This window comes from Trachurus japonicus, chromosome 18, assembly GCF_045865225.1.
Source record: "Trachurus japonicus isolate A0001 chromosome 18, Traja_1.0".
Taxonomy (NCBI): Eukaryota; Metazoa; Chordata; class Actinopteri; order Carangiformes; family Carangidae; genus Trachurus; species Trachurus japonicus.
Window position 1 is genome coordinate 28,959,958 of NC_140924.1, and position 25,617 is coordinate 28,985,574.

The 25,617-nt window shown below is 40.9% G+C and overlaps 4 protein-coding genes across 6 annotated transcripts in view; 2 read left to right on the forward strand and 2 right to left on the reverse strand.

Moving 5' to 3' along the window:
• Positions 1-15,189, reverse strand: part of LOC146969571 (glycoprotein hormone alpha-2-like) — a 23,189-nt gene extending 8,000 nt beyond the window's left edge. The window contains exons 1-10 of the mRNA XM_085759428.1: positions 14,982-15,189; positions 12,840-12,969; positions 9,099-9,238; positions 8,322-8,355; positions 8,069-8,144; positions 7,714-7,824; positions 7,316-7,344; positions 6,290-6,420; positions 6,096-6,098; positions 3,018-3,072 (exon numbers count right to left, since the gene is read on the reverse strand). Coding sequence (XP_085615554.1) covers positions 3,018-3,072; positions 6,096-6,098; positions 6,290-6,420; positions 7,316-7,344; positions 7,714-7,824; positions 8,069-8,144; positions 8,322-8,355; positions 9,099-9,223 — 564 coding nt within the window. The 5' untranslated portion in view covers positions 9,224-9,238; positions 12,840-12,969; positions 14,982-15,189. The remainder of the gene's footprint in view (positions 1-3,017; positions 3,073-6,095; positions 6,099-6,289; positions 6,421-7,315; positions 7,345-7,713; positions 7,825-8,068; positions 8,145-8,321; positions 8,356-9,098; positions 9,239-12,839; positions 12,970-14,981) is intronic.
• LOC146969572 (uncharacterized) lies at positions 9,755-12,290 on the forward strand. 3 transcript variants are annotated; one of them, XM_085759421.1, is made up of 6 exons: positions 9,755-9,940; positions 10,562-10,846; positions 11,135-11,280; positions 11,489-11,628; positions 11,758-11,916; positions 12,002-12,290. In XM_085759421.1, the coding sequence occupies exons 2-6, from the start codon at positions 10,596-10,598 to the stop codon at positions 12,179-12,181; spliced, it is 876 nt and encodes a 291-aa protein (XP_085615547.1). In that variant the 5' UTR covers positions 9,755-9,940; positions 10,562-10,595; the 3' UTR covers positions 12,182-12,290. The 3 variants fall into 3 exon arrangements, with proteins under 3 accessions (XP_085615547.1, XP_085615548.1, XP_085615546.1); XM_085759422.1 differs by having other exon boundaries at positions 9,766-9,940; positions 10,591-10,846; XM_085759420.1 differs by having other exon boundaries at positions 9,817-9,940; positions 10,552-10,846.
• A 62-nt stretch (positions 15,190-15,251) lies between the features above and the next one.
• On the forward strand, positions 15,252-17,708 carry LOC146969573 (uncharacterized). Its single transcript, XM_085759419.1, has 6 exons — positions 15,252-15,397; positions 16,005-16,260; positions 16,559-16,704; positions 16,929-17,068; positions 17,206-17,364; positions 17,450-17,708. The coding sequence occupies exons 2-6, from the start codon at positions 16,010-16,012 to the stop codon at positions 17,630-17,632; spliced, it is 879 nt and encodes a 292-aa protein (XP_085615545.1). The 5' UTR covers positions 15,252-15,397; positions 16,005-16,009; the 3' UTR covers positions 17,633-17,708.
• Positions 17,709-18,269: 561 nt separating this feature from the next.
• Positions 18,270-23,136, reverse strand: badb (BCL2 associated agonist of cell death b). Its single transcript, XM_085759426.1, has 4 exons — positions 22,984-23,136; positions 22,123-22,274; positions 21,525-21,739; positions 18,270-21,148 (listed from the first exon to the last, which is right to left on the reverse strand). The coding sequence occupies exons 2-4, from the start codon at positions 22,265-22,267 to the stop codon at positions 21,011-21,013; spliced, it is 498 nt and encodes a 165-aa protein (XP_085615552.1). The 5' UTR covers positions 22,268-22,274; positions 22,984-23,136; the 3' UTR covers positions 18,270-21,010.
• Positions 23,137-25,617: the final 2,481 nt, after the last annotated feature.

Sequence of the window (25,617 nt, forward strand, 5' to 3'; positions counted from 1 at the left end):
CTGGGAATGTGTTCTTGTGAACTCCGACAGTCTCCTTACTGAGCAGAGACGTCACGTCGCCATCAGTTCCACTGATTCACATTTACATCATTATTCCATCACTGAACCAAAACACACACTGATACCGTGTGCAAACAGAAAAATATAATACGTGCAGAGATGGATAAGATGCAATAAAAGTACGGTAAAGAATCATCAGTGAAGCTCATGGGAATTAATTCAACCACTGAAACTATGAACATCTGATAAAACTACAGGGTTTTCTGTCACTGTCTGGTTATTTATCATTTATTTGCTCAAAGCTAATTTTCAAAAAGGCTGATAAGAAAGGTAACAAAAGGTTGTGCCTGCATTCACATGGGAGTCCACACTCAGCTCAGCTCAGGAGTCCCCGAAGAGCCAGGAGAAGGGGAAGCGGCTGCGAAGAGAGAGAGACAGAGACACTTTACAAGTCTGTTCTAGTCAACACGCTGTACATGATTACTGCAGCTCCCTGCTTCTTGGTCTTATTCCATAAATATGCTACTGTGCATCATTGTTACCATAAAAAGAATACATTTGTAAGTTTGTTTGACATTGAACTTCAACACGGAGCTACTATTGTCAGTCCTCTATGCAGCCTGAGGACGTCTGGTGCCTCAGCTTGTCTGAACAGACGTTTGACAGGAACATTGTAATTTCTGTGCACATGTTAGCTGGATTTCCCCAATCCATTATAATCTTTGGCAACCTTTTTTTTTTCTTGCAGATCTGCGGCGCTCTTGTTTTCTCCTGTGGGTGTAAACGTCAATCAAATCAGCCGAGGAGCAGGTCTGAGTCTCACCTGTGTTTTTAGAGATCTACTGATCTGCTTGTTTCTCATCATATACTGGTGGTGTGGCTGCTCTAAAGCTGGACACTAAGACTAAGACCAGTGTGTCTGCTCAGTGGCCCATGGTGAAGTCACACTGACCTGGCCAGTCGACCAAGAATCCCAGCCGGCCTCTTCGGGTCCACATCTTCCTCCCCCTCCTCCTCCTCCTCCTCCTCCTCTTGCCCCTCCTCCTCCACCTCCTCCGCTTCCTCCTCTTCCTCCTGTGATGTCCCAGGATGCACTGTCTGTTCAAAAGAGGTAAAAGAAGGTAAGCTCATCAATTTGTTCTCGCCCTCAAACCTTACAGTACATCCTATTCAAAAAGTAAGATTTTACAAAACAAGAATCTAACCTTTGTAAAGTAACAGGAGTAGTTTTTTATGAGTTTCCAATTGATAATAAATATCTAAATAACATTACCTGCTTTAGATATTTCTTAATCTGTCCTACAATAGCAGAACAATGTTGCTCCTTTCTGTATACATCAAGAATCATCAACTTTCCTTAGCTTTGGGGTTGTCAAAATCGAATGCATAAGTACATATAAGACTTGTAGCAAATGAATTAGCCAAAGAAGAGTTTTTATCCAACTCAGATTTAGCTACCTAGCAAAATTGGCCTAATTTACAAAAATGTTTATTCATTTTTCCTTTAAACTTGTGTGTGCAAGAATGACATACTAAATAAATCACCATGAGATCAGCTTAGTATTTTAAAGGGATAGTTCACCCTAGAATGATATTTCGCTCATTATCTACTCACCCTCATGTTGACTAAGGGCTGGAAGAAGTTTCAGAGTCCACCGTCCCTTCTCTGAGTTACAGGGGGTCTTAGCGTAGCAGTGCATTTCAAGGCAACGGTTGTAAAGGGACACCAGAGCTCTTCGTAAAAAAAAACACACAAAAAAACATCCAAATACCTCCATGATGCTCGTATGTAATGTCCGTCTTGTGCTGAAGCCCCAAATTGCGTAATTGTCCCGAAAAAAATTAAACAAGTCCACATTCCAAGCATGTTTGTAGCATTAGCTCTGTGTCTGTTGTCCGGTCTTCCGCTGCCAGCGCGCATGCGCAAGGTTCGCACTGAGACCGACTCGAGTCTCAGTCTGGTTGCGCATGCGCGCTGGCAGCGGAAGACCGGACAACAGACACAGAGCTAATGCTACAAACATGCTTGGAATGTGGACTTATTTAATTTTTTTCGGGACAATTACGCAATTTGGGGCTTCAGCACAAGACGGACATTACATACGAGCATCATGGAGGTATTTGGATGTTTTTTTGTGTGTGTTTTTTTACGAAGAGCTCTGGTGTCCCTTTACAACCGTTGCCTTGAAATGCACTGCTACGCTAAGACCCCCTGTAACTCAGAGAAGGGACGGAGGACTCTGAAACTTCTTCCAGCCCTTAGTCAACATGAGGGTGAGTAGATAATGAGCGAAATATCATTCTAGGGTGAACTATCCCTTTAACTAAATCCATTTAAGGTTCTGCAGACTTATACTGACACTTCCTTCTCAGTGTAGAAAAGAAAAGAAAAACTCAATGGGCTGACACAATTAGTTTAAATCATTGTTTCCACTTGAAACAAACATGGGGGGAAAAAAGTCAGAGAAGGTGGAAAGAAATGTCAGAGTGGACAAGCGTGAAAAAAGGATGAGATGAGATGAAGAGCCACGGAGAGAGGAGAGCGGGGTGGAGGGAAGCTCAGAGACTTTACTGAGGCACATCAGCAACAACGCACTCACTCTCTCTCAAACACACACACACATTCACAAACACATACACACACACTCACAGAAACAAGTACACTTTCTGTGTTCCTCTTTGTCTGATGTAATGCTATTATTAACCTTAATCACACTTGTTATCCTACCTGTCTGCGCTAATGATAGCCTGGGGCTGCAATAAAGGCAGAGATGCTACAAATGTGTGTGTGTGTGTGTGTGTGTGTGTGTGTGAGAGAAAGAGAGAGAACATGTGATGGAGAGGAAAGGAAAGGGTGTTATGAGATGGAAAGTGGAAGATGAATCGTTGGATTCATTCAATTATTAGAAACAGTGGGCTGAAATCTGTACCTGGCATTTAAGGGCATGACAGAGCAGTTAACCAGTTAAATGTTATGAGTAAGAGGATGAAGTGAATGGATGAATGAAAAGTATCACCTTGTGTCCTTGGTCTTTGACCTCTCCCTGTGCATGTGGGCAGTCCACGTGCAGCCTGAAAAATGGACACGACCATGTATCATTAATGGAACAATTACTTTTTGTTGAACATGAGTTTACTAACAGTTGCCACCGTTTAAAAAATATTTGATGATAATACTCCACATTTATATTTTCTGCCCTTAGACTTTCTGTATAAATCTAATCTGAATCTATAAAATAATTTAGCCGACACTGTCCTAAGCCATTCATCAGAGGCGCATTCAGGCTAACACAGCAGCGAGAGACTGATGTTGTCAAAAATCTGTACAATCTGGCAGTGCTGAGAAATTTGCTGCACCAGCTGCTTTAATTTAACATCATCAAACTGAGTTGAATACAATAAGCAGCTTCAGAGGGTGAGGAAACTGCTGACTAGTGGGGAGTTGTCAAAACGCCTTTGACTGCATTTAAAACGTGACTAAACTGAACATAAATTTGGACATTTTAGGGTTCTTTAGCAGAGCACCAAGAATATTTAGGAGACAAAGTGCAGTGACTGCAGTGTTTAAAGGGATAGTTCAACATTTTAGCAGATTCCCCTATTTCCATAATCCCTATAGTCATAGGAGTAGGTTCATTACCTTTAATTATCGGTGCATGTTGTTTTGAGATCAGCGGGGCAGAGACGCTCAGCAAACACAATTGAGGTGAATGGTACAGGTCCCTTGTCCCTCATCAAACTCATCAAATACACAATCCAACAACTCTACAACAAGACAAGTTGTGACCTGCACATTCACCATGCTATGAAATAATAATGTAACGTTATGAGACTGAGTTGTTTTCGAGGCAAATGCGTAGCCGGAACTACATTACAGACATGGCTGCTGGGCGGAGTGATTTCAAAAGCGCACGTTAAGTACTGTACAGCTACTCCCATTTCCTCAAGAAAGTAGTTCCTAGTATTGGCTTCATGTGTCATAATGTTACATAATTATACATGATTATTTCATAGCATGGTGAATGTCCAGATCACAATTTGTCCATGAGAGCGTTTTGGAGTTGTTGGATTGTATATTTGATGAGTTTGATGAGGGACACTGTACCGTTCACCTCCACCGTACCGTTCCGTTTGCTCGTCTCTCTGCCCCGCTGATCTCAAAACAACATGCACCAATAATTAAAGGTAATGAACCTACCCCTATAGCTATAGGGATTATGGCAATAGGCAAATTAGCCCAAATGTTGAACTATCCCTTCAACTGAAACTGACCAAAACACATTCACATGTCTGAGCTGCAGGTCAAATCCAGCAACAGGCCCCAGCCCTCAGAGCCTCAGCTACTCCACCGTGACAAGGCTGCAGACCAAAATGTAACAGTGGAGACATTTTTTGACTTTAGCAGAGAGGACTAATGTCTCTCTTCTGGAGAGAGGAATTATCAACCCCTGCCCCTGCTCCTGTACTGTTTATGAAATAATGTATCACCTTTACATTTTACTAAGTGCTCACTCAGTGACTGTGAGAAGACAGCAGGCAGAACAGAGAGAGTGCAGAAGAACAAACAGCTGTCTCTTTTTGTCTGTCCTCCGTCCACACTTGTTCTTTGTAACTCATTCTATTCGGCTCCCATTTTTCCAGCAGGTTTAACACAAAAACAAACCATCTGTCTCTCCAGGGCATCATGTAGACACACACACCCATCAGTGATGAAGCAGTATGTGGGAAGCCTCTGAGAAGAGGGGGATCTCATCGTGCTGACAGTGTGTGTTTGACTTTATGCTTCACATATTGAGAACATGCACAGTCATTGTTGTTAGTCATTGTACAGTACGTGCGCCGTACTCGTTTGTGAACTCAAACCACTGTGTGTTAATCTGCAGCACCTTTGTAAGGACACGTTACACTAATGGTCAATGTGGGGAAGGTAATCAGAGGAGAATTGCTCAACCAAACCTGATTTCCTGCTCCAGGCCCTGCTTTTTTCAGGATGTTTACACACTTTGTGAATTTGAGTGTGCCTTTTTTTTTTTTTTTAGCTTTAAATAACGGAGACACTTCTGTTTACTCAAGTTAAATACAAACTGAGTGGAAGACAAGACTTAGTGTGTCCGTGTGTAGAGCTGTGAGTGTGTGTGTGCATTTTAAATAATAATTTTCGCCCTACTGATCTGTCAGAGTGATTGAGGTGGCGCCCGCTTTCCTCTTGTCTGTTTCATAACTGCAAGATTCACTGGAGCGTGTGTATGTGTAGGAATCAGATTGGTTGTCAGAATGGATGTCTTAGTGATTTTATGGACAAGAACACTTATTTTCATTTCTCCTAAATGTGTATACATGTGTGTGTGTGTGTGTGTGTGTGTGATCGTGCATTTTGCCAGTGTGAATAAGCTCCTTTTACTTTCTCACATCATCTGAAGTGGCACATCAACACCCTTACAACAAAACCTGCTGTTCACACAAAGAAGAGTAAGAAAATAAGCAATGACAGCGGCCTACTTGAGTCAATATACAGCACATTAGACACTGTATCATCCGTGGTGAAGACAGCACTGCCTGCTGTCAGAAACCTACCGCTCACAGTCTCATCATTACAGCTACGATGATACAAAGACACTGTTTATGTTTGAGAGAGATGGCCTCTTGTGTCCTGCTCTAATTGCATGGCCTGTCTGTGGACCTCAATTAGCAAACTCTCTGTTGACCTGAACACTGTACTAGACTAGAGAACAGAAATGTAGGCAACACAGAGAAAAGTAGGAAATTCTATCACTTAAGATCTATCACTTAAGCACAAATGTTTCTTTTTTCTTTTTTTTTTTTAGGAAAATCAATACGGTCGTTGACAAAACTGTCTTTTTCAAATCAGTTTTTGAAAAATCCCGCAAAAATCATAAAGCAGTGCACTGGTGTCTATGATGGTATCACACACCCAGAGATATAAAGAGAGACAACTACCACCCCACATGAATAAAATCTCTGAGGACTGACAAATTCAGTATATATTGTCATATCACCCTACCCTAGTGCAGATATTAGCATATTAGTCTGTGACATCAGCTATTGAAAACATTTTTATTGCTTTTACATATTACATTCTTTTTTTATTGTCCTAATTCCTCATCTTGAAATTTGGTATCTATTATAATGTAAGACATTAAGGTGATTTTTAATCTGTGAAATTTATCATACAAATTAACATTATTTACTTACTTACCTTATACATTTAACTCATAACTCTCAGACGAGACATACACACTTGCAAACACAATATGAAGAGAGAACTCACCCCACTATTGTAACTTTGCCTTCAGCCTCCGAGTCCTTGATCAACTTCTTGATTATGGCCTCCTCTAGTGGTGACTCTGTCTTACAGCGCTTTGACTGGGGCTCCAAGGAGAGCTGCACTCTGTCTCTCTTCTGAAAACACACACTGTGATCATTTCTAGAGTCCTAGTGTGTGGCTGCAAAATATTACACTATATATTATAAGGCATATTGTACTTTTTTTTTTTTTTTTGCACGAACATATCATTTAAAATAGTATGAACAATCATTATGATTGGGATGTGCGAAGGGGAGGTATGAAACCCAAAAGGTCTTATATGAAAACCTCACCCATGAAGAACATATTCAAAAACCAAATTTGTTACAAGTAAAGACAAGAAAATAAGGAATAATTAAATGATAAGATGATAACGAAAAATAAGTAGAAAAAAGTTAGTGATTATACAGTGAATATAGGGAAAAAAAGTAAAAGTACATACATGAATGAACAATGCAAAACAATAATGATACATGTAATAATGAGAAGAAGAAAAAAAAAACATGACAATAAATAAACAACCTAATTATATATGTCTTATTATGTTTGGTAGTACATGGTTTGACTGACAAGGTACTTTTTAAGAGGCTTTTTAAATGATGTTAAATAAATATTTTTTTTCAGATAGTCAGGTAGCTGATTCCAGAGACGTGGACCTTGATAACGTATTGAAAACTGCCCAAGAGCAGTTCTGCTTTGCAGTTTGTGCCTCAATATACGTTCAAAAGAAGATTCATAAAGCTGTGCCTTATGAAGTACACCTCAGACTGTGATGTAACAAAAACTACACAGTATGTGTAACAGGTATCAAGACACAATGAACTTTGATTTTTGAGCTTAGTCACAACTTTTTTGTTTTGACTTTTTTTTAATGACAAACAAATATGTATGTTTTTTTTTCTTATCATTCAGTATCACTGTGGGCAATTCAAGTCCAACAGTTGCTCAGTCTGACACTTTTTAATGTGAGTAACAGAGCAAAAAACTCACTGGACTCAGCTCCTTCTCTGCTTGTTTACCTGAAACAAGATGTAACATATAGTACATGTAAGACATCACCATAGCTGTGCGTTGTGTGTCTCTTTCTGTCTCTCACATCTCAGTAGGGGAGATGTCAGGCTGACAGTAGAGCACCTACAGAGCTCTGATGTGCTGTACAGTGTTGTCAGTGTTCACAGATTTGAAGGTTCAATCTGTTCCCTCTCTATTTCAGTGTGTGTCTCTTATCCCACATTTCTGTTTGTTGACAAGGACAATCAGTGCAATAACAAGTGGGTATAGCATGTGTGTCTTTGTACGGGTAAAATCTAATACTCAAGTACTACGTGTATTTTGTTGAATAGTGTGTGTTATCGTAGCAGCTGAATCCACAGTGTGTTTTTCCTCACCACTCTGCATGAGTTTCTCCAGGTAGACAATCAGGACAAAGGGGTAGGCCGTCAGGGTTTTCTCTTTGTGACTGCGCATCACCTTAGGCAACCCCTCCCACCGCTTCTTATCTGTTAACTACAGTTAATAAAATACACTCAACTTACATAAAAAAGCACTATTTACATGGTGTTTAACTAGATGGTCACCACTAGGCTACGCTACATTCTTATGCATCACCCTATCACTGTGTGGTGGAGAGAGATAGAGATAAGGGGACAGCCGAATAGTGTAATAGGTACAAAGCTGACTGAGGGGGGGGGGGGGGGGGGGGGCTTATGGTGAATACACTGGTGAATTTACAGTAAGGGATACAAGGGTAGACGTTGAAGTGGTCACTGGAGAAAGGCTGGAGGTTGTCCAGGTTCCCAAGAATAGTTCGTATGATGTCCTGAAAGCAGCAAAAAAGAAATTGAGACTATTACTGACAGAATGAGCAATGTAAACAATTACAAGTCAGGATGAATTAATTCACTGTGAAAATAGCCTTTGATAGTATACTTAATAAAAATGACACAGTAAATGTGCATGCTGACAGAGTGACTAGATGAGCAGTATTAGTAATTACCTCCATTTCCTGATTCCTAATCACCTCATCTCCCCTGATGACAAATATTAAAGACATTATATTAATGTAGTAGCAGTCCCAGCAAAAACTGTAAAACTGATAACAGTATGAGGCACTGTATCCATCACAGACTGCCTTTTGCTGCCACAGTGCATCCCTTAAAAGTCTCTGATCGTTGAGTGCAAATATCAAACTGTAAGAAGATAATGTAGGGATGTTGCTGTGAGTGTCAAAAACATTAGATATAGTTTGATGAAGAGTCTTCTTCAGTCACAAGGAAAGATGGCTTGAAGGAATCCAAGGATCAGTCAGGGCTCTTATTCTAGGACGTTATCCCCGAATAAAGGCAGACACATCCTGTGGGGTCTAAAATCCTCTTTTTGCAGATGAAACAAAATATCAAGACAAAGTTAGGTAACACACATCAGAAGATTTAATAGCAGCCATTTCAGGCAATCGCATTAAAAGAATCCAGTTTTAAAGGAGAGAAAATGCTTCAAAACATTTTGCGCTGCTCTTAGGTTAACAGGGAAGGAGAAAATGGAAGGAACCAGTGAGTGAGTAGGTTTTTCCTTTAAATCCTCTGGGACTTGGTCACTGGTGAAGAGTAGGACCACCTAAATGATTTCATTTTGGGTTATAAAATGTGATAAAGAAAGATTATCACACCATGCCACAAATTAACTTAAATCTGTCAGTGGTAGAACCTTGCTCTCATATTGTAATGTCTGTTCTTAATGGGACAACGTTGAGAAAGTGAAGAATAGATTTAAGTACCAATAGGGAGATGTGTGGTCCTGCCTGAAACTGCTTCCCCCTCTGATAGAGAATTTATAGATCATCCCACCAGCCTCGAAGAGTCGAGCCTCGGGGAAGCGAAATGAGAAGGCTTGTAGTGTCATGGCTGAAGATTTGTTCTTTGAAATAAGAAAATAAACATGAGTTATTTGATACAGTGGTGACTTGCTTGGTTTCAGGTAAGAATATAACATGTTAGACCTACACGCCTATGCCTACACGTCGACTTGACACTTCAATGAGAAATATAGATACTTGAGCTAGCTAGCATTAAAAACAATTAAGGTTTAATTTAAAGTGGACCTTTACTCCTGTGATAACGAGTATTACAAGTTAAGTGAAGTATCTCTCTCTCTCTCTCTCTCTCTCTCTCTCGCTCGCTGTTAACATTACCGTAATACCTACAGAAAATGGCGAGCGCAGAATCGACGGGCTGTCTGTCCAGTAGGCTAACTTCACCCTCCAGCAGTGAGTAAACAGTTAACACCGTGTCAATCAAACTCCCAACTCGCCTCGAGATTGGCAGGACGGAGCGAGTTCCCGCCTTATGTTCACTCGGGCTTCTTTGATTAGCCAGATCTTCTCCCAATCAGCGGCGGCACAGGAGGTGTCGCTATGGTGACGGAAAAACCGCCCAAACGGTCACATGACTCTCAGCTGACCACTTATGAGGAACTAGTAGTTGTAAACAGTCATGCTCTCTGATAGTACAGCGGCTGAAGTCGGCTAAAGTTTGGAATTTAATCGACTCACAGTTAACATCACATTTACATTTTTACATTTATGTGCCCCATGAAAAGAATTCAGCTTTGACCTAAAAGGTGAGTGTGGGTTGTTTAGTGACGTGTCAATATTCCAAAACACCACGTTTGTAACATGTTTGTTTCTAATAGTGTTACATTTCAGCACCTGTCGGAACGTCGTTACGAAACTATCGTCACGTTCCAGAGTGAACTGTATCACTCTAACAGCGTTTATCGGTTCTCTGGTTTCGCACAACACTGTGACGTCCCAGCGTTCTAATTATCACGTTACCACATTCTAATGTTCTTAAACTGAAATGTCTGCACCCAAAGCTTCATTGTGACATTATAATGTTATAAAAATGCGTAAATGTAACCATGTTTGTGCTTCATCCAGACAACTAACGTTCTCCAAATGGAAGCGTTCAATGTCCCCTAACATTGTCGGCCCAGCGTGTTAACGTATGTTTACTGTAGCTCCTGACGTGTCAGTATTAATACTGCACATTGCAGCACCAAAGCAGCCTACTCATTTGCTAACATCTGCTCTCTAATGACCCTGAGGAGGAGTGTAATAGAAAACCTGCAGAAATCTGTCTTCCATATATCTTTCTAAATGCGGTGTCACTCAAGATTTAAATAAAGTTTTCTTTTTCTGATTCACTCAACTTTCTTTTTACTTTTAACAGTTTTGAATAGACTTTAAACAGAAAATTGGTGCTTTTCAGGCAAGATGGCCTCCTCATCTTCCCCTGAATCTTCTGTACTCTTGAATACTGGGGTTCATATGCCCATCCTGGGCCTGGGGACCTACAAGTTGGTTGGTACTGAGAATGTCTACCAGGCTGTGGACGCCTCCTTGGCTGCTGGTTACCGTGCCTTTGACAGTGCAGCCGTTTACAAGAATGAAGCCGACTTGGGCCGAGCCCTGAGGGAGCTCCTGCCCAAACATGGCTTGACACGAGAGGATGTATTCATAACCAGGTGATGTATTTGCTTATGTGCCTTCCAAAAAAGCTCAAAAATTAATATGATAATGGTTATTTGTTATGAAATGTGACACATATTATCTTGTTTTGCAATACCTAAAATGTTTTCTTTGTCTGACTGGTGTAGCTGAGTGAAATGAACAGTGCATGCCTTTATGGGATTGGGTGTCATGCCCACATCACATGAGACCATATGGAGGTGCAGCTCATATTTGATTCTTAGCAGCACAGTGTGCAGATTCTTCCCCTCAACAATCACACTTTCTGTCCTTTTGCAATGCAGCAAACTGGGTCCGAAGGACCAGGGTGAGAAAGCCATGGAAGGAGCCCTCCACAGCCTGTCACAACTGGACTTGGATTACATTGACCTCTATCTGATCCACTGGCCTGGCACACAGGGCCTGGTTGTGGCTGATGAACACAATCCGGGTATATAAATCAAGTTTTCTGTGTGTATATATAATTGAATATATACATTTATTATAAACAACAGAAAAAATGCTTTGGCCAGGTGTATTGAGTGTTCTACAAATGCATGCTTAGTTAAGAGAAGATTCAAGCTGCCTTCTCAAATTCCCCTTCTACAATGTGATTGTGTAACAGCGATGATGACATTGTAGTTAATATTTGATTCCAGGCAACCGGGCTCAGAGTTGGGCCACTCTGGAGAGGCTGCATGCTCAGGGGAAGCTGAGGGCCATAGGAGTGTCCAACTACACACCGGCACACATGAGAGAACTGATACAGAGCTGCAAAATCCCTCCTGCAGTGCTACAGGTACAAGAGAGAAGGATGTAGCAAGTTCAATGTGATATATGAGGTTGGATACAAATGCAAAAAAAAGGAGTTTTGTGCTCTTTGTTTTTGAAAATGCCAATGCATACAATGCGTGTGTTTGTTCTCCAGGTAGAGTTTCACCCACGGCTGTGCCAGACAGAGCTGAGGAGTGTGTGTAAGGAGTATGGAGTGTGTTTCCAAGCCTACTCCTCTTTGGGGAGAGGAGATCTGGTTACTGATCCCGTGGTTATGGAGGTGGCAAAGAACTGTGAGCGCACACCTGCACAGGTAAATACATACATTATATACAGTCTTTCTGTATCAGCCATGACCAGAGTCATGGAAAACATTGAAGTTTTCTGTTCCCCCTCAGGTCCTGTTGCGCTGGGCGGTGCAGCAGGGTGTCCCAGTGCTCCCCAAGTCCTCAAATCCAGACAGAATACAGGGGAACACCAGGCTCTTTGACTTCACACTGAGTGACACTGACATGGACAGACTGTCAGCCTTAGACTGTGGACACAGATACTGCTGGGATCCCTCAGAAGTGGCTTGATAGATCACTAATAGTTCACTAATATTTTTGTGCCATCATTTTAAGACTGGATTCACATTCTTGACTCTGTTGCCTAATGCTGTTTCACAATACAAAGTATTATTATGGCTTTTGTGTTATGGCTCTTCTATTTTGTATTGTTTATTAAGTACTACAATTTAGCAATGATCACCTATAACTTGAAACTTTCCAAAGGAGGATTACAATTATTTATTCAGGACAGCATATACCAGAAGTTTGACAGCTGTAGAGAAAATACATTTACAAAAGTCCTTAAAAAAATGAAAAAGAATTTTAACCAAAAAAGAAGAAGAAGTAAATATTAAAATTCAATTTTCTCCACACACATCTGATTCAAGTAATATTAAGGATGGTTGCAAATCTCCAAATTCAGTAAGTTCCGCAGATATTAGCATATTAGTCTGTGACATCAGCGACTGAAAACATTTTTATTTCTTTTATGTATTATATTGATTTTTTTGTTGTCCTATTTTTTTATCCTGGAATTTGGTACCTATTATAATGTAAGACGCTAAGGTGATTTTTTAATCTGTGAAACTTGATGCAAATTAACATTTTTTACTAACTTACCTAATATATTTAAATAATATTTCTCAGAATAATTTGAAGACATACACAATATGAAGAGAGAAGTCACCTCACTGTTGAAACTTTGCCTTCAGCCTCCAAGTTTCGATCAACTTCTTGATTATGGCCTCCTCTAGTGGTGACTCTGTCTTACAGCGCTTTGACTGGGGCTCCAAGGAGAGCTGCACTCTGTCTCTCTCCTGAAAACACACACTGTGATCATTTCTAGAGTCCTAGTGTGTGGCTATAATATATTACACTGTATTATATTATAAGGCACGTTGTACTTTGCAGTTTGTGCCTCAATACGTTCAAAAGAAGATTCATAAAGCTGTGCCTTGGGGTTACACCACAGACTGTGATGCAACAAAAACTACATAGTATGTGTAACAAGACAAGACACAATGAAGTTTGATTTTTGAGCTTGGTAACAACTTTTTTGTTTTGACTTTTTTTAATGACAAATGAAAATGTATGTTTTTTCTTACCAATTCAAGTCCAACAGTTGTGCAGTCTGACACTTTTTAAGACATTATATTAATGTAGTAGCAGTCCCAGCAAAAACTGTAAAACTGATAACAGTATGAGGCACTGTATCCATCACAGACTGCCTTTTGCTGCCACAGTGCATCCCTTAAAAGTCTCTGATCGTTGAGTGCAAATATCAAACTATAAGTAGATAATGTAGGGATGTTGCTGTGAGTGTCAAAAACATTAGATATAGTTTGATGAAGAGTCTTCTTCAGTCACAAGGAAAGATGCCTTGAAGGAATCCAAGGATCAGTCAGGGCTCTTATTCTAGGACGTTATCCCCGAATAAAGGCAGACACATCCTGTGGGGTCTAAAATCCTCTTTTTGCAGATGAAACAAAATATCAAGACAAAGTTAGGTAACACACATCAGAAGATTTAATAGCAGCCATTTCAGGCAATCGCATTAAAAGAATCCAGTTTTAAAGGAGAGAAAATGCTTCAAAACATTTTGCGCTGCTCTTAGGTTAACAGGGAAGGAGAAAATGGAAGGAACCAGTGAGTGAGTAGGTTTTTCCTTTAAATCCTCTGGGACTTGGTCACTGGTGAAGAGTAGGACCACCTAAATGATTTCATTTTGGGTTATAAAATGTGATAAAGAAAGATTATCACACCATGCCACAAATTAACTTAAATCTGTCAGTGGTAGAACCTTGCTCTCATATTGTAATGTCTGTTCTTAATGGGACAACGTTGAGAAAGATATAGTTTGATGAAGAGTCTTCTTCAGTCACAAGGAAAGATGCCTTGAAGGAATCCAAGGATCAGTCAGGGCTCTTATTCTAGGACGTTATCCCCAAATAAAGGCAGACACATCCTGTGGGGTCTAAAATCCTCTTTTTGCAGATGAAACAAAATATCAAGACAAAGTTAGGTAATACACATCAGAAGATTTAATAGCAGCCATTTTAGGAAATCGCATTAAAAGAATCCAGTTTTAAATGAGAGAAAATGTCAATGCTTCAGCTATAACCCCAGCTGCTTTTGAGACTGAGAGACTGCTTCAAAACATTTTGCGCTGCTCTTAGGTTAACAGGGAAGGAGGAAATGGAAGGAACCAGTGAGTGAGTAGGTTTTTCCTTTAAATCCTCTGGGACTTGGTCACCGGTGAAGAGTAGGATCACCTAAATGATTTCATTTTGGGTTATGAAATGTGATAAGGAAAGATAATCACACCATGCCACAAATGAACATCTTAAATTTGTCAGTGGTAGAACCTTGCTCTCATATTGTAATGTCTGTTCTGAATGGGACAACATTGAGAAAGTGAAGAATAGATTTAAGTACCAATAGGGAGATGTGTGGTCCTGCCTGAAACTGCTTCCCCCTCTGATAGAGAATTTATAGATCATCCCACCAGCCTCGAAGACTCGAGCCTCGGGGAAGCGAAATGAGAAGGCTTGTAGTGTCATGGCTGAAGATTTGTTCTTTGAAAAAAGAAAATAAACATGAGTTATTTGATGCAGTGGTGACTTGCTTGGTTTCAGGTAAGAATATAGCATGTTAGACCTACACGTCGACTTTTCAATGAGAAATATAGATACTTTAGCTAGCTAGCATCAAAAACAATTAAGGTTATTTAACGTTTCACTCCTGTGATAACGAGTATTACAGTAAGTGAAGTCTATCTCTCTCTCTCTCTCTCTCTCTCGCTCGCTGTTAACATTACCGTAATACCTACAGAAAATGGCGAGCGCAGAATCGACGTTGTCCAGGAGGCTAACTTCACCCTCCAGCAGTGAGTAAACAGTTAACGTCGTGTCAATCAAACTCCCAACTCGCCTCGAGATTGGCAGGACTGAGCGAGTTCCCGCCTTATGTTCACTCGGGCTTCTTTGATTAGCCAGATCTTCTCCCAATCAGCGGCGGGAGAGGAGGTGTCGCTATGGTGACGGAAAAACCGCCCAAACGGTCACATGACGCTCAGCTGACCATGAGGAACTAGCAGTAAACAGTCATGCTCTGACAGTACAGCCATGTGCAGCGGCTGAAGTCGGCTAAAGTTTGGAATTTAATTTTACTCAATCACAGTTAACATCACATTTACATTTTTACATTTATGTGCCCCATGAAAAGAATTCAGCTTTGACCTAAAAGGTGAGTGTGGGTTGTTTAGTGACGTGTAAATCTTCCAAAACACCACGTTTGTAACATGTTTGTTTCTAATAGTGTTACATTTCAGCACCTGTGGAACGTCGTTACGAAACTATCGTCACGTTCCAGAGTGAACTGCATCACTCTAACAGCGTTTATGGGGATGTCAGGTTCTCTGGTTTCGCACAACACTGTGACGTCCCAGCGTTCTAATACTATTGTCTGTACTCATCACGTTATCACATGTAAACCTGCAGTGTCTGTTGCACCTAGTCCCGCTCGCCAGACCCTCCTCCAGAGAAGAAGGGCTTGCTGCACCCAAAGCTTCATTGTGACATTATAATGTTTGCATATGTTTGCACCGACGTTTCAGTATTAATTATTAACTGCACATTGCAGCACCAAAACAGCCTACTCATTTGCTAACATTTGCTCTCCAATTACCCTTAGGAGAACGTGTAATAAAAAACCTGCAGAAATCTCCATTTATCTCTCAATATGCAGTGTCTCTCAAGGTTTAAATAAAGTTTTCTTATTCTGATTCACTCAACTCTCTTTTTCCTTTTAACAGTTTTGAATAAACTTCAAACACAAAGTTGGTGCTTTTCAGACAAGATGGCCTCCTCATCTTCCCCTGAATCTTCTGTACTCTTGAATACTGGGGTTCATATGCCCATCCTGGGTCTGGGGACCTATGAGGTGGTTGGTACTGAGAATGTCTACCAGGCTGTGGACGCCTCCTTGGCTGCTGGTTACCGTGCCTTTGACAGTGCAGCCGGTTACCAGAATGAAGCCGACTTGGGCCGAGCCCTGAGGGAGCTCCTGCCCAAACATGGCTTGACACGAGAGGATGTATTCATAACCAGGTGATGTATTTGCTTATGTGCCTTCCAAAAAAGCTTAAAAGAATATGATAATTATCATTTGTATTTTTATTTGTCATGAGATGTGACACTAAATATCTTGTTTTGCAATACCTAAAATGTTTTCTTTGTCTGACTGGTGTAGCTGAGTTAAATGAACAGTGCATGCCTTTATGGGATTGGGTGTCATGCCCACATCACATGAGACCATATGGAGGTGCAGCTCATGTTTGATTCTTAGCAGCACAGTGTGCAGATTCTTCCCCTCAACAATCACACTTTCTGTCCTTTTGCAATGCAGCAAACTGGATCCAAAGGACCAGGGTGAGAAAGCCATGGAAGGAGCCCTCCACAGCCTGTCACAACTGGACTTGGACTACATCGACCTCTATCTGATCCACTGGCCTGGCACAGAGGGCCTGGTTGGGGCTGATGAACACAATCCGGGTATATAAATCAAGTTTTCTGTGTGTACAGTATATATATATATACTGAATATATACACATTTATTATGAACAACAGAAAAAATGCTTTGGCCAGGTATATTGAGTGTACTACAAATGCATGCTCCACTAGTTAAGAGAAGATTCAAGCTGCCTTCTCAAATTCCCCTTCTACAATGTGATTGTGTAACAGCGATGATGACATTGTAGTTAATATTTGATTCCAGGCAACCGGGCTCAGAGTTGGGCCACTCTGGAGAGGCTGCATGCTCAGGGGAAGCTGAGGGCCATAGGAGTGTCCAACTACACACCGGCACACATGAGAGAACTGATACAGAGCTGCAAAATCCCTCCTGCAGTGCTACAGGTACAAGAGAGAAGGATGTAGCAAGTTCAATGTGATATATGAGGTTGGATACAAATGCAAAAAAAAAAAAAAAAAGAGTTTTGTGCTCTTTGTTTTTGAAAATGCCAATGCATACAATGTGTGTGTTTGTTCTCCAGGTAGAGTTTCACCCACGGCTGTGCCAGACAGAGCTGAGGAGTGTGTGTAAGGAGTATGGAGTGTGTTTCCAAGCCTACTCCTCTTTGGGGAGAGGAGATCTGGTTACTGATCCCGTGGTTATGGAGGTGGCAAAGAACTGTGAGCGCACACCTTCACAGGTAAATACATACATTATATACAGTCTTTCTGTATCAGCCATGACCGGAGTCATGGAAAACATTGAATTTTTCTGTTCCCCCTCAGGTCCTGTTGCGCTGGGCGGTGCAGCAGGGTGTCCCAGTGATTCCCAAGTCCTCAAACCCAGACAGAATGCAGGAGAACGCCAGGCTCTTTGACTTCACACTGAGTGACACTGACATGGACAGACTGTCAGCCTTAGACTGTGGACAAAGATGGGATCCCTACGATCCCTCAGAAGTGGCTTGATAGATCACTAATAGTTCACTAATGTTTTTGTGCCATCATTTTAAGATTCATTCTTGACTCTGTTGCCTAATGCTGTTTCACAATACAAAGTATTGTGTATAGGGATGTCACGATTTTCTTGGTACGATTATTGTCTGAGAAATAATCACGGTGTAACGATTATCATGATTATTATACATTAGTTAATTTCACAACACTATTAATAGTCAAAATATAATTATATTACTAATTATTAACGCAAAAATATTTTAAGTATCTTTTAAAATATGACCAATTATTAATCTTCCAGGGGAAGTGTTTGAAATATTCGAGTCATTAATTGTCATCTATACCAAATGTTTTAAGTTAATTTTAATCATTTTTTTAATCATAAATGACACTCTAGCATTTAGATTCCTAACAAATCAATGTTACTTTGGCGCACATCTGCTGATACACTTCTGACATAATCTTTTTTTGGAGAGTGACGGTATTTAGGAATCTTTGCAATCAATACGATTCTATACGATCAAATGAATTGTGACAACTCTAATTGTATATCTATTTTGAATTGTTTATAAAGTACCACAATTTGGTAATGAACAACTAAACTTTTCAGAGGGTTTCTTTTTTTTAAAGAATTACACAGGCGATCCACTTTAAAACCACTCTTAAAATTATTTATTCAGGACAGCATATACCAGAAGTTCGACAGCTGTAGAGAAAATACATTTACAAAAGTCCTTAAAAAAATGAAAAAGAATTTTAACCCAAAAAAAAGAAGGAATTTTCTCCACACACATCTCCAGATTCAAGTAATACTACGGATGGTTGCAAAACTCCAGGTGCCCAGGCAAGTTTGTCCTCTAGGGTGTGTTCACTGTCACAAATGCTTAAAAATCAAAACCACCAGTGCTCACATGACTTCTCCTGAATGTCAAGCCAAAATCTGTCTTTTTTTTTCTTTCTTTTTTTTTTGAACACTTGTGACAGCACGCACACCTCTGCATTATTGTGCTTTCTTGAGCGTAATCTGTGACAGCGAGCTGTGAAGTTTAAGGCGGTAATTGGGTAAAAACACAAGGCTGGCTATGTGGTGCCACATCACAGGTTACAGCATGTTCAAGGCAGTTCATAACAACATTATACTCTTTAATTCCAGCTGATTGTTATTTTCAAGAGAGAGTAAAGCATTCATATCTGACCCCAGGCTCACAACACCGTGCACTGCCAGCTGGCTCAACTCTACTACATGTGTCAAAAGTATGGGTAGATTAAGAGTGACCTATTAACATGTAAAGCACTATTTGCAATGGCAGCATATTTACCTAACACTCATTCCTGATTTCCCCGTCGATGTCTGATATCATAAAACAGTGGAGTCACTCTTTAAATTTAACAGTATAGTCTAACTGTATTAATTAAGTTTGGATCATTATACCAGATACTAACTTGTTTTAAAGGGTTGCCAAAATATTTTCATCAGTTATCACATATTACAAAACGCGTGGTAGACTTAGAAAAGGGCGCCATTCAGATTGTCTGGAATTCTCTGATTAAAAATTGTCTTTAACCAAGTTTAGCAAAAGCTATAGAAAAGATGTAATAAAGTTTAGTTTACAGACAATACAAGCGCAGCCCTCAACCTGCGACCCGAGCACTTCACAACTCAACCGAGAGGAAGAGAATAAGACACAAGTAGAACAAACCTATTACAAATTTCAATAATCACATATGGATAAACAAGTCACAAATAGCCCAATCATATTCACCAAGCTGAGTAGAAGTGCAGATTTAACGATTTCAAATAAATAAAAGTAACTTCCGTAAAGGTCATGTTCACGAGTGGTCTATACCAGGCAATCTTCAAAAGACTGAGTATTACATAAATAGCAGATCTAGCATTAGATCAGCACTCCTTGACCTACGGCTTGATAGACTGAGGTCCCATTAATTCCCACCTCAGTGCAGGTTAAAACACATTTAAACAACAGGCCATGAAACTGATTTTCTCAAACAGTCTGCAAATAACGGTCTGAGTGACTTTCCGCCCACGTTTAAACGGGACCGGACTCTTTGAGTTCACCCTCTGCATGCACTGGGTGCTGAGTGAATGGGACCAAAGGCTATTGTGTTGGCTCCTTGTATAGCAGTTACTCCATCCCCATCCCCACATCTTTAAATATCCACATAACATTTATCACAACAGCCATGGATTGTACACTGCCTATTGCTAGGTTGGCCACTTTTTAAATAGCATGGTAACCATGTAAAATAGGAACTCGTAAAATTTAATTCTGGCTAAACCATGTTGCTTATAATAACCCCATTCAATGCCATTTGATAAAATATTAACAAAATATTTACACATAAAAATTACAAAGTCTGTTTTGCTTTTTTTGCTCAACCAAGACTTTAAAAAGATAAATTCATATTGATTTGTGCTTTTTTTATATGTATGTTTAATGTAATTTTCTTCAGATATAATCTAACCCTGAAGTTGTACAAAAGATATTATTTCTGCATCGTCAGAGATTGTCCTTGTACGAGATTGTTCTTTTGATAAGTTTGAAATATAAAGCAGTTAATGATAGTCGTACAGTGGTTTCAATGGTACTGGCCTGTAGGTAGTACAACAGGAAGCTGGCTAAAGGCCCCAAGCTGAATTCTTAAAAAAAAAAATCCCTCCTTTTTAAAAATTTTTTTTTTTTAAATATACACTATCCCTCCTCGGTTGCCTGAAGATTATTTTGGCACACAATACAGTGATGTCCATGAGCTCGTGCCGTCCAAGCAGAAACGTTTGAAGCAGAGTAAGCGTTACCAACACACTGACATCTGTGATTTCCTCAAGAAAATTAGGAAGGAAGTTCTAACAGCATTCAACGGGGCCTCAAAAGTATTGTTTCCAGTACATTTATCTCTCCATCCACAGTATATTGCATAGTGTTGATGTGAGAGACAACTGGTAAGTGGTAAGCATCTGTTAACTGGGTGGTCATCTTTCAAATCTCCTTATTAATATATCTTTCCATTGTGTTCTTTCCTCTCTTGGCCCATTCTTTTATCCTTTTTTAAATAGGATACAGATGGCCCAAACTCTCACCATTTCACAGTGCCCTACAGTGTTTCCATAACAACCAAAACAAATACAAAAAAAAACAACAAAAAAAACGTATATAAATGTAGTTAACAATGGTGTGTAAAAATGGCATGACTAGAGGATTAGATCCAGTGCTAGCCATGCCTCTTTGTTTGGTTTTTCTCTGCTTGATCAAACCAACCTTCCTACTCAGAGCAGGTCTCATTGTTCTTGTCACAGTTGTTCTCTTGGCTTCCCACTTTCTCTCTTCTCGCTCCCATAGACTCTTCTGTCGCCCTTATTCCCTCTCTCGGCGATCACTCGTTGCGGTGAGTGTGGTTTTCAAGGTGGTTGTTTTCTCCTTCTGTCTCCTGGTGACTGAAGAGGTAGCTCCACCAGCTTTTAGAGTGGTGCATCTGTCTGGCTGTCCCAGCGCTCTTCACCTTCCTCATCTCCTGCAGGAAAAAATTGAGCAATCAGTTAAATTAGGAAAAGGTAAGTTTACGTTCTTGCTTCCTCTATTGGATTAGGTCATTCTGGGACAGTGAACTTCCTTTACCACCGACACTTTATCTAGAAAAACGGTGGTGTCTGTGTAAGACTGAACTAAAACAGAGTGACTGCCCTAAAATCTGAGATGTCTCTGTCTGACGGACTGAGTGCTAGGCCAGTCTACTGATTTACTGCCTGACAAAATAAAACAATGATAGTCTGGTCCTCTTATTTTTCTATGTAAGTTGTTTGCAAGTAAATACAGCTGATATGAAATGATGATCATAGGCAGTCCTGTTTTTTAAACCCTTCTTTTATCCCCTGTTCCCTCATTCTCACCCCTTTGTCTAGCAGGCTGTCAAATTCGTCGCTCATTCTTCTGAGCTTCTGGCCGTATTTCTTGGCCGCCCACAGGGCAGGTGGAGCTGACTTGGACCGTCCCCGGAATGGAGCTCCGTCGGTGGGCGTGCCGGCATCATCTTCCCCCCTGCCCTGGAACTCCTCGTCTCTGGACATGGTGGAAGCGTGGGACTCTGAGTTCAGCCTGGTTCGACCTACGTCGGAAAAGTAAGGTGGGTTGGGTTTAAATTATTATAAAGCATCAGGAACAGGCCGTTGCAGTAAAACATACATGAGAACAGCCATGTTTATCTTTTTCCTAACAGACAAAAAGGGAAAGTCAAACAGAAAAGTTGAAAAAAGTGGGGTATGTGTGCTGCTTTGATTGAATATAAGTGTTTTCATTTTGTGTAAGACTAAGCTCCACACCAACAGCAATTTTGCATAGGCTAAATGAACCTGGAGCAGAAAAACAAACATGCCCCCAATTTTTAATCAACCTGAATGCTCCCACTAACAAGCAGAGATGGACAAGTTGCAGCAGAGCAGTGGGTGCTTGGAGTGCCTCAGGGTTCCTACCACAGTCTATGGTTCCTACCTGCCATTCGGAGTTCAGGCAAGGTGAGGGTGTGGCGCGGAGTGACGTCTTGCTCTCTCTCGGTCGATGATTGGCTCATTTCTCCTTCGTCTACCTCCTCCGACGGCTCTGACTCACTGTCTGAAATGCTGAACATTGCAGCCATGTGACACCTGCAAAAGGGAGGTTTGGGGTTCAGTAAAACCATCAAAGTAGTGTGTGCTGCACACTAGGAGATGCCCATGCTTATATGCACGTGCTGTACACACGTCAGTCTTAATAAATGTCAGAGTTGTTAACAGCACAGTCAGCATCAGTAGGGACATTGACCTGTCTGGTAGAAGTAGAAAACATATTGTACATGGGATGAAAACACCATAACTTCCTATACGTCTCTATGACAAGACCTACCATACAGTAGCTATGGTAAAATGACAGCAGTGCTACTGATTTACTGTCCAACAACCATGGATGTATTATCCATGCCTACAACACACAGGCCAGTTATCCCACAATCATAAAATGGCATCATTCTCTGTATCGCTGATGCTGCCCCTTTCTAACACACCCAGCAGGCTATCTATTTCATTATGCTCTCCTTGATATTAGCCGGTCCAAAGGTATTTCCAGTGCACCAACCCGCGAGATAACTGGCTTGTTTGGACAATTAAGACTCCTACTTGATATCGTTATCGACTTGTTGTTACACAGACACTAAAGTAGCAAGCACACCTTGTTCTTCGGCCAACACAACTGACTCGCTTGTTGTGTTGTTGTTGACTGAAGAGGACAAAAGAAACTTCCGACAGGGCGGCAGCTGCTGCGGTGAAGCTTCGGCTAACAGGCTGCGTGAGGAAAAACAGCAGAAATGTGTTTCCTTACCCGAAATCCTTAGAGTGTCAGCCCGAAAAGTGCCAGTGTGTCTTTAGTGAGCCTCATGCGGCCGCAGCTGTTGTTATTGTTGTCGGTGTCTTGTCGTTTTTTACTGTACATACACTTTAGCTCCGCGCTCACCCAATCGCCGCGCGTCACTGTATCGCCGCTGCGCGTTGACGTCACTGTTGCGAGCTAGGACTGGGCTGGGGGTTTGTTTGTCTCACCGGCTTACCGCCGTGTGCGGTGTAGAGGCGCAGCACGAATCAGGCAATTTACAGTATGCTGTCATTTCTGTCGGCTCAGATAATAACCAAGTTAGTTATAAGGTCTGGACATTTGATTTGAATTAATAAAATCTATCTATCTATCTATCTATCTATCTATCTATCTATCTATCTAGACACAGTTCAACTAGGAGCTAATTGAAACTTTTCTGGGTCTTAAAAGCATTATAATGCATAAAGTGATTATATGTTATGGTGAAGTTGAAAGAAGCTGCCACTTTTGTGTCCTTTTTTTTAATAAATTGAAAAACAAGGGGGTAAAAAAATGGGAATACTCTCTTGTAATTGCTCTTCTTGAGCTTGTGCTTCTGTGCTACGCTGACTTAGACATACAGTACAGTAGCCTACATGCTTGGGTCCTTATTTCCTGCTGAGGGTAATCCTTCCTAAGGACTCTTTTCTCTTTCCAGAAAGAAATTTCAGTCAGATATAAAAGCCAAAGGTTAATCAAAAGTAAACAGACAGGAAAGGCAGGCAGACTCTGTGTTGCACAGCAGATCTGTGAGATTTGCTTTTGGCAGATGTTGAGGCTTTGATAAGAAAAGGGTGTGACACGTGACATAGTCCTACAAGTGTAAACACACACAGATTACACTGTGCGTTACTAAACATGGTATATGGTGCAGTCAAATTATTTTATGTTTTCAACATTGAGGAGGAACTACAGAAAGCAGAGGACAGAAAATCCCAAGATGCTATTGGTTGTCATACCCTGCATGAGCAGCAGGAGGGGAGGCAGGACAACAAACTGAGCTGCTGTGACTTAAGCTGTGCTGAAGGGGGGGGGCTAAAGTCTTTTTTTGACTGCTGTAATAACATCCTTTACAACATGTAATAAATGTTTCATAATCTCAGGATTGGTTTTCCATACCTACATTTAATTCCTTAAAAGCTGATACTGCAGAGTACTGATAAACACACCCATGTCCTTTTATTATATAACCAAAATCTTTATAGTAGGACAGTACTGATGTTGTGTATGCCTCTCTATCCACTGCTGGTTGTTGTTCTTCTCTACTTTCTTGCACTTCCTCACATCAGTGAAGGAGACTCAGCCATGTAATTATCTAACATTTATATCCAGCCCTGGCTCTATTTTCTCCTCTCCCCCTCTTGGTCTTCTCGTTCCCCTCTCATGCATTAAGAGCCTCTTGATAAGAAACAACATGAATCGATGTTGCAAAGTACTTCTAAGTGTCACTCACTGTATCAGACACTGTGACGTATTTGAAACGTTGTTATGTTATGCAGCTTCTTTTAATTTCAGTGTATCCAAAAAGAAATAATATGAATTTGGAAGCACTGGCAAACATAAAGCAGAGTCTGCTCACTAAGCTTTCCATACACTGATGTATGAATGGAGCAGCTCTTGAAGATGACTGTCGAGTCTCGCTTCTTTTGAACTCTATTTTTGGGAAAGATTATAGAAATAATACATTGGAGTTCTCCTTTTGGTGGGATTTGGGTCCAGTTTGAGAACCAATTCAATTATTATCCATTTTAATCTGTATGTAGTGTATGTGTGTGCGCCTGTGTGTGTGTGTGAGACAGAGAAAAGCCATCCATCCACCAACCCTGTAGCATTTGAGAGCCATAAAAATACCGTCCAGAGGAGGTGGAGTGTGTCTGAGTGAGAGGACCTGGGCTCACACAGTTTCATGTACAAGCAGAATCATTGTCACACACTTACATGGACTGGGCGTATATTTGTGTAATCTGAAGGAGCCATACAATTAACATCCATTTATATCTCCCTGTACCAACCTCGCCCTGCCTCCCTGCCCCTCATCTGGCAGTTATTTTGGGAAACGGAGGCGTATGCACACCCACACTGTCTCCAAACCACCACTCAGTGTGTGTCTCTGTGTGCTCTTGTATGTGTATGTGCGTGTGAGGCAAATGTTGAGAGCAAATGCAGCAGCATTTCCAAGTGGCTCCCGAAATGTTCCTTCCAATTCAATGCCAGGACACTGCCTGTGTCGCCACCGCTGCAGCTTCACTCACTTCTCCTTTTAAATATTTCCCCCTCTCTGCAGACCCAGGTTCAGTCAGTTGCTTGATGCGGGAGCTGAGTAAGATGCAAGGCAGGTTTTGAATTATTTGAAGTGGGAGAGCTTAGGGAGAAGAAAGGAAGGATGGTGGAAGGAGGGAAAAAAAGAGGATGAATTGGTTTCAAAAGGAGATAACAAGCACATCCGAAATACAGTGTGTTCCAGACATGGAGAGAGGGAGAAATGCAGACAAAGAGACGGAAAAAGCAACAGATGATGTAAAGGAAAGGCAGACCAGGAGATGAGAGAGGTGTCTGAGAGTGCACAGAGAGAGAAGTAATAGGAGGTAATAGAAGAACACAAAA

Bases quoted from the DNA above. Each gene is read 5' to 3' on its own strand.
- badb (XM_085759426.1), bottom strand. From the start codon at position 22,267: ATGGCTGCAATGTTCAGCATTTCAGACAGTGAGTCAGAGCCGTCGGAG. The intron at 21,740-22,122 runs GTAGGAACCATA...TTTCCGACGTAG, and splicing joins GCCTGAACTCCGAATGGCAG to GTCGAACCAGGCTGAACTCA. The intron at 21,149-21,524 runs GTGAGAATGAGG...TTTTTCCTGCAG, and splicing joins ACAGCCTGCTAGACAAAGGG to GAGATGAGGAAGGTGAAGAG.
- LOC146969573 (XM_085759419.1), top strand. From the start codon at position 16,010: ATGGCCTCCTCATCTTCCCCTGAATCTTCTGTACTCTTGAATACTGGG. The intron at 16,261-16,558 runs GTGATGTATTTG...TTTGCAATGCAG, and splicing joins GAGGATGTATTCATAACCAG to CAAACTGGATCCAAAGGACC. The intron at 17,069-17,205 runs GTACAAGAGAGA...TTTGTTCTCCAG, and splicing joins TCCCTCCTGCAGTGCTACAG to GTAGAGTTTCACCCACGGCT.
- LOC146969572 (XM_085759421.1), top strand. From the start codon at position 10,596: ATGGCCTCCTCATCTTCCCCTGAATCTTCTGTACTCTTGAATACTGGG. The intron at 10,847-11,134 runs GTGATGTATTTG...TTTGCAATGCAG, and splicing joins GAGGATGTATTCATAACCAG to CAAACTGGGTCCGAAGGACC. The intron at 11,629-11,757 runs GTACAAGAGAGA...TTTGTTCTCCAG, and splicing joins TCCCTCCTGCAGTGCTACAG to GTAGAGTTTCACCCACGGCT.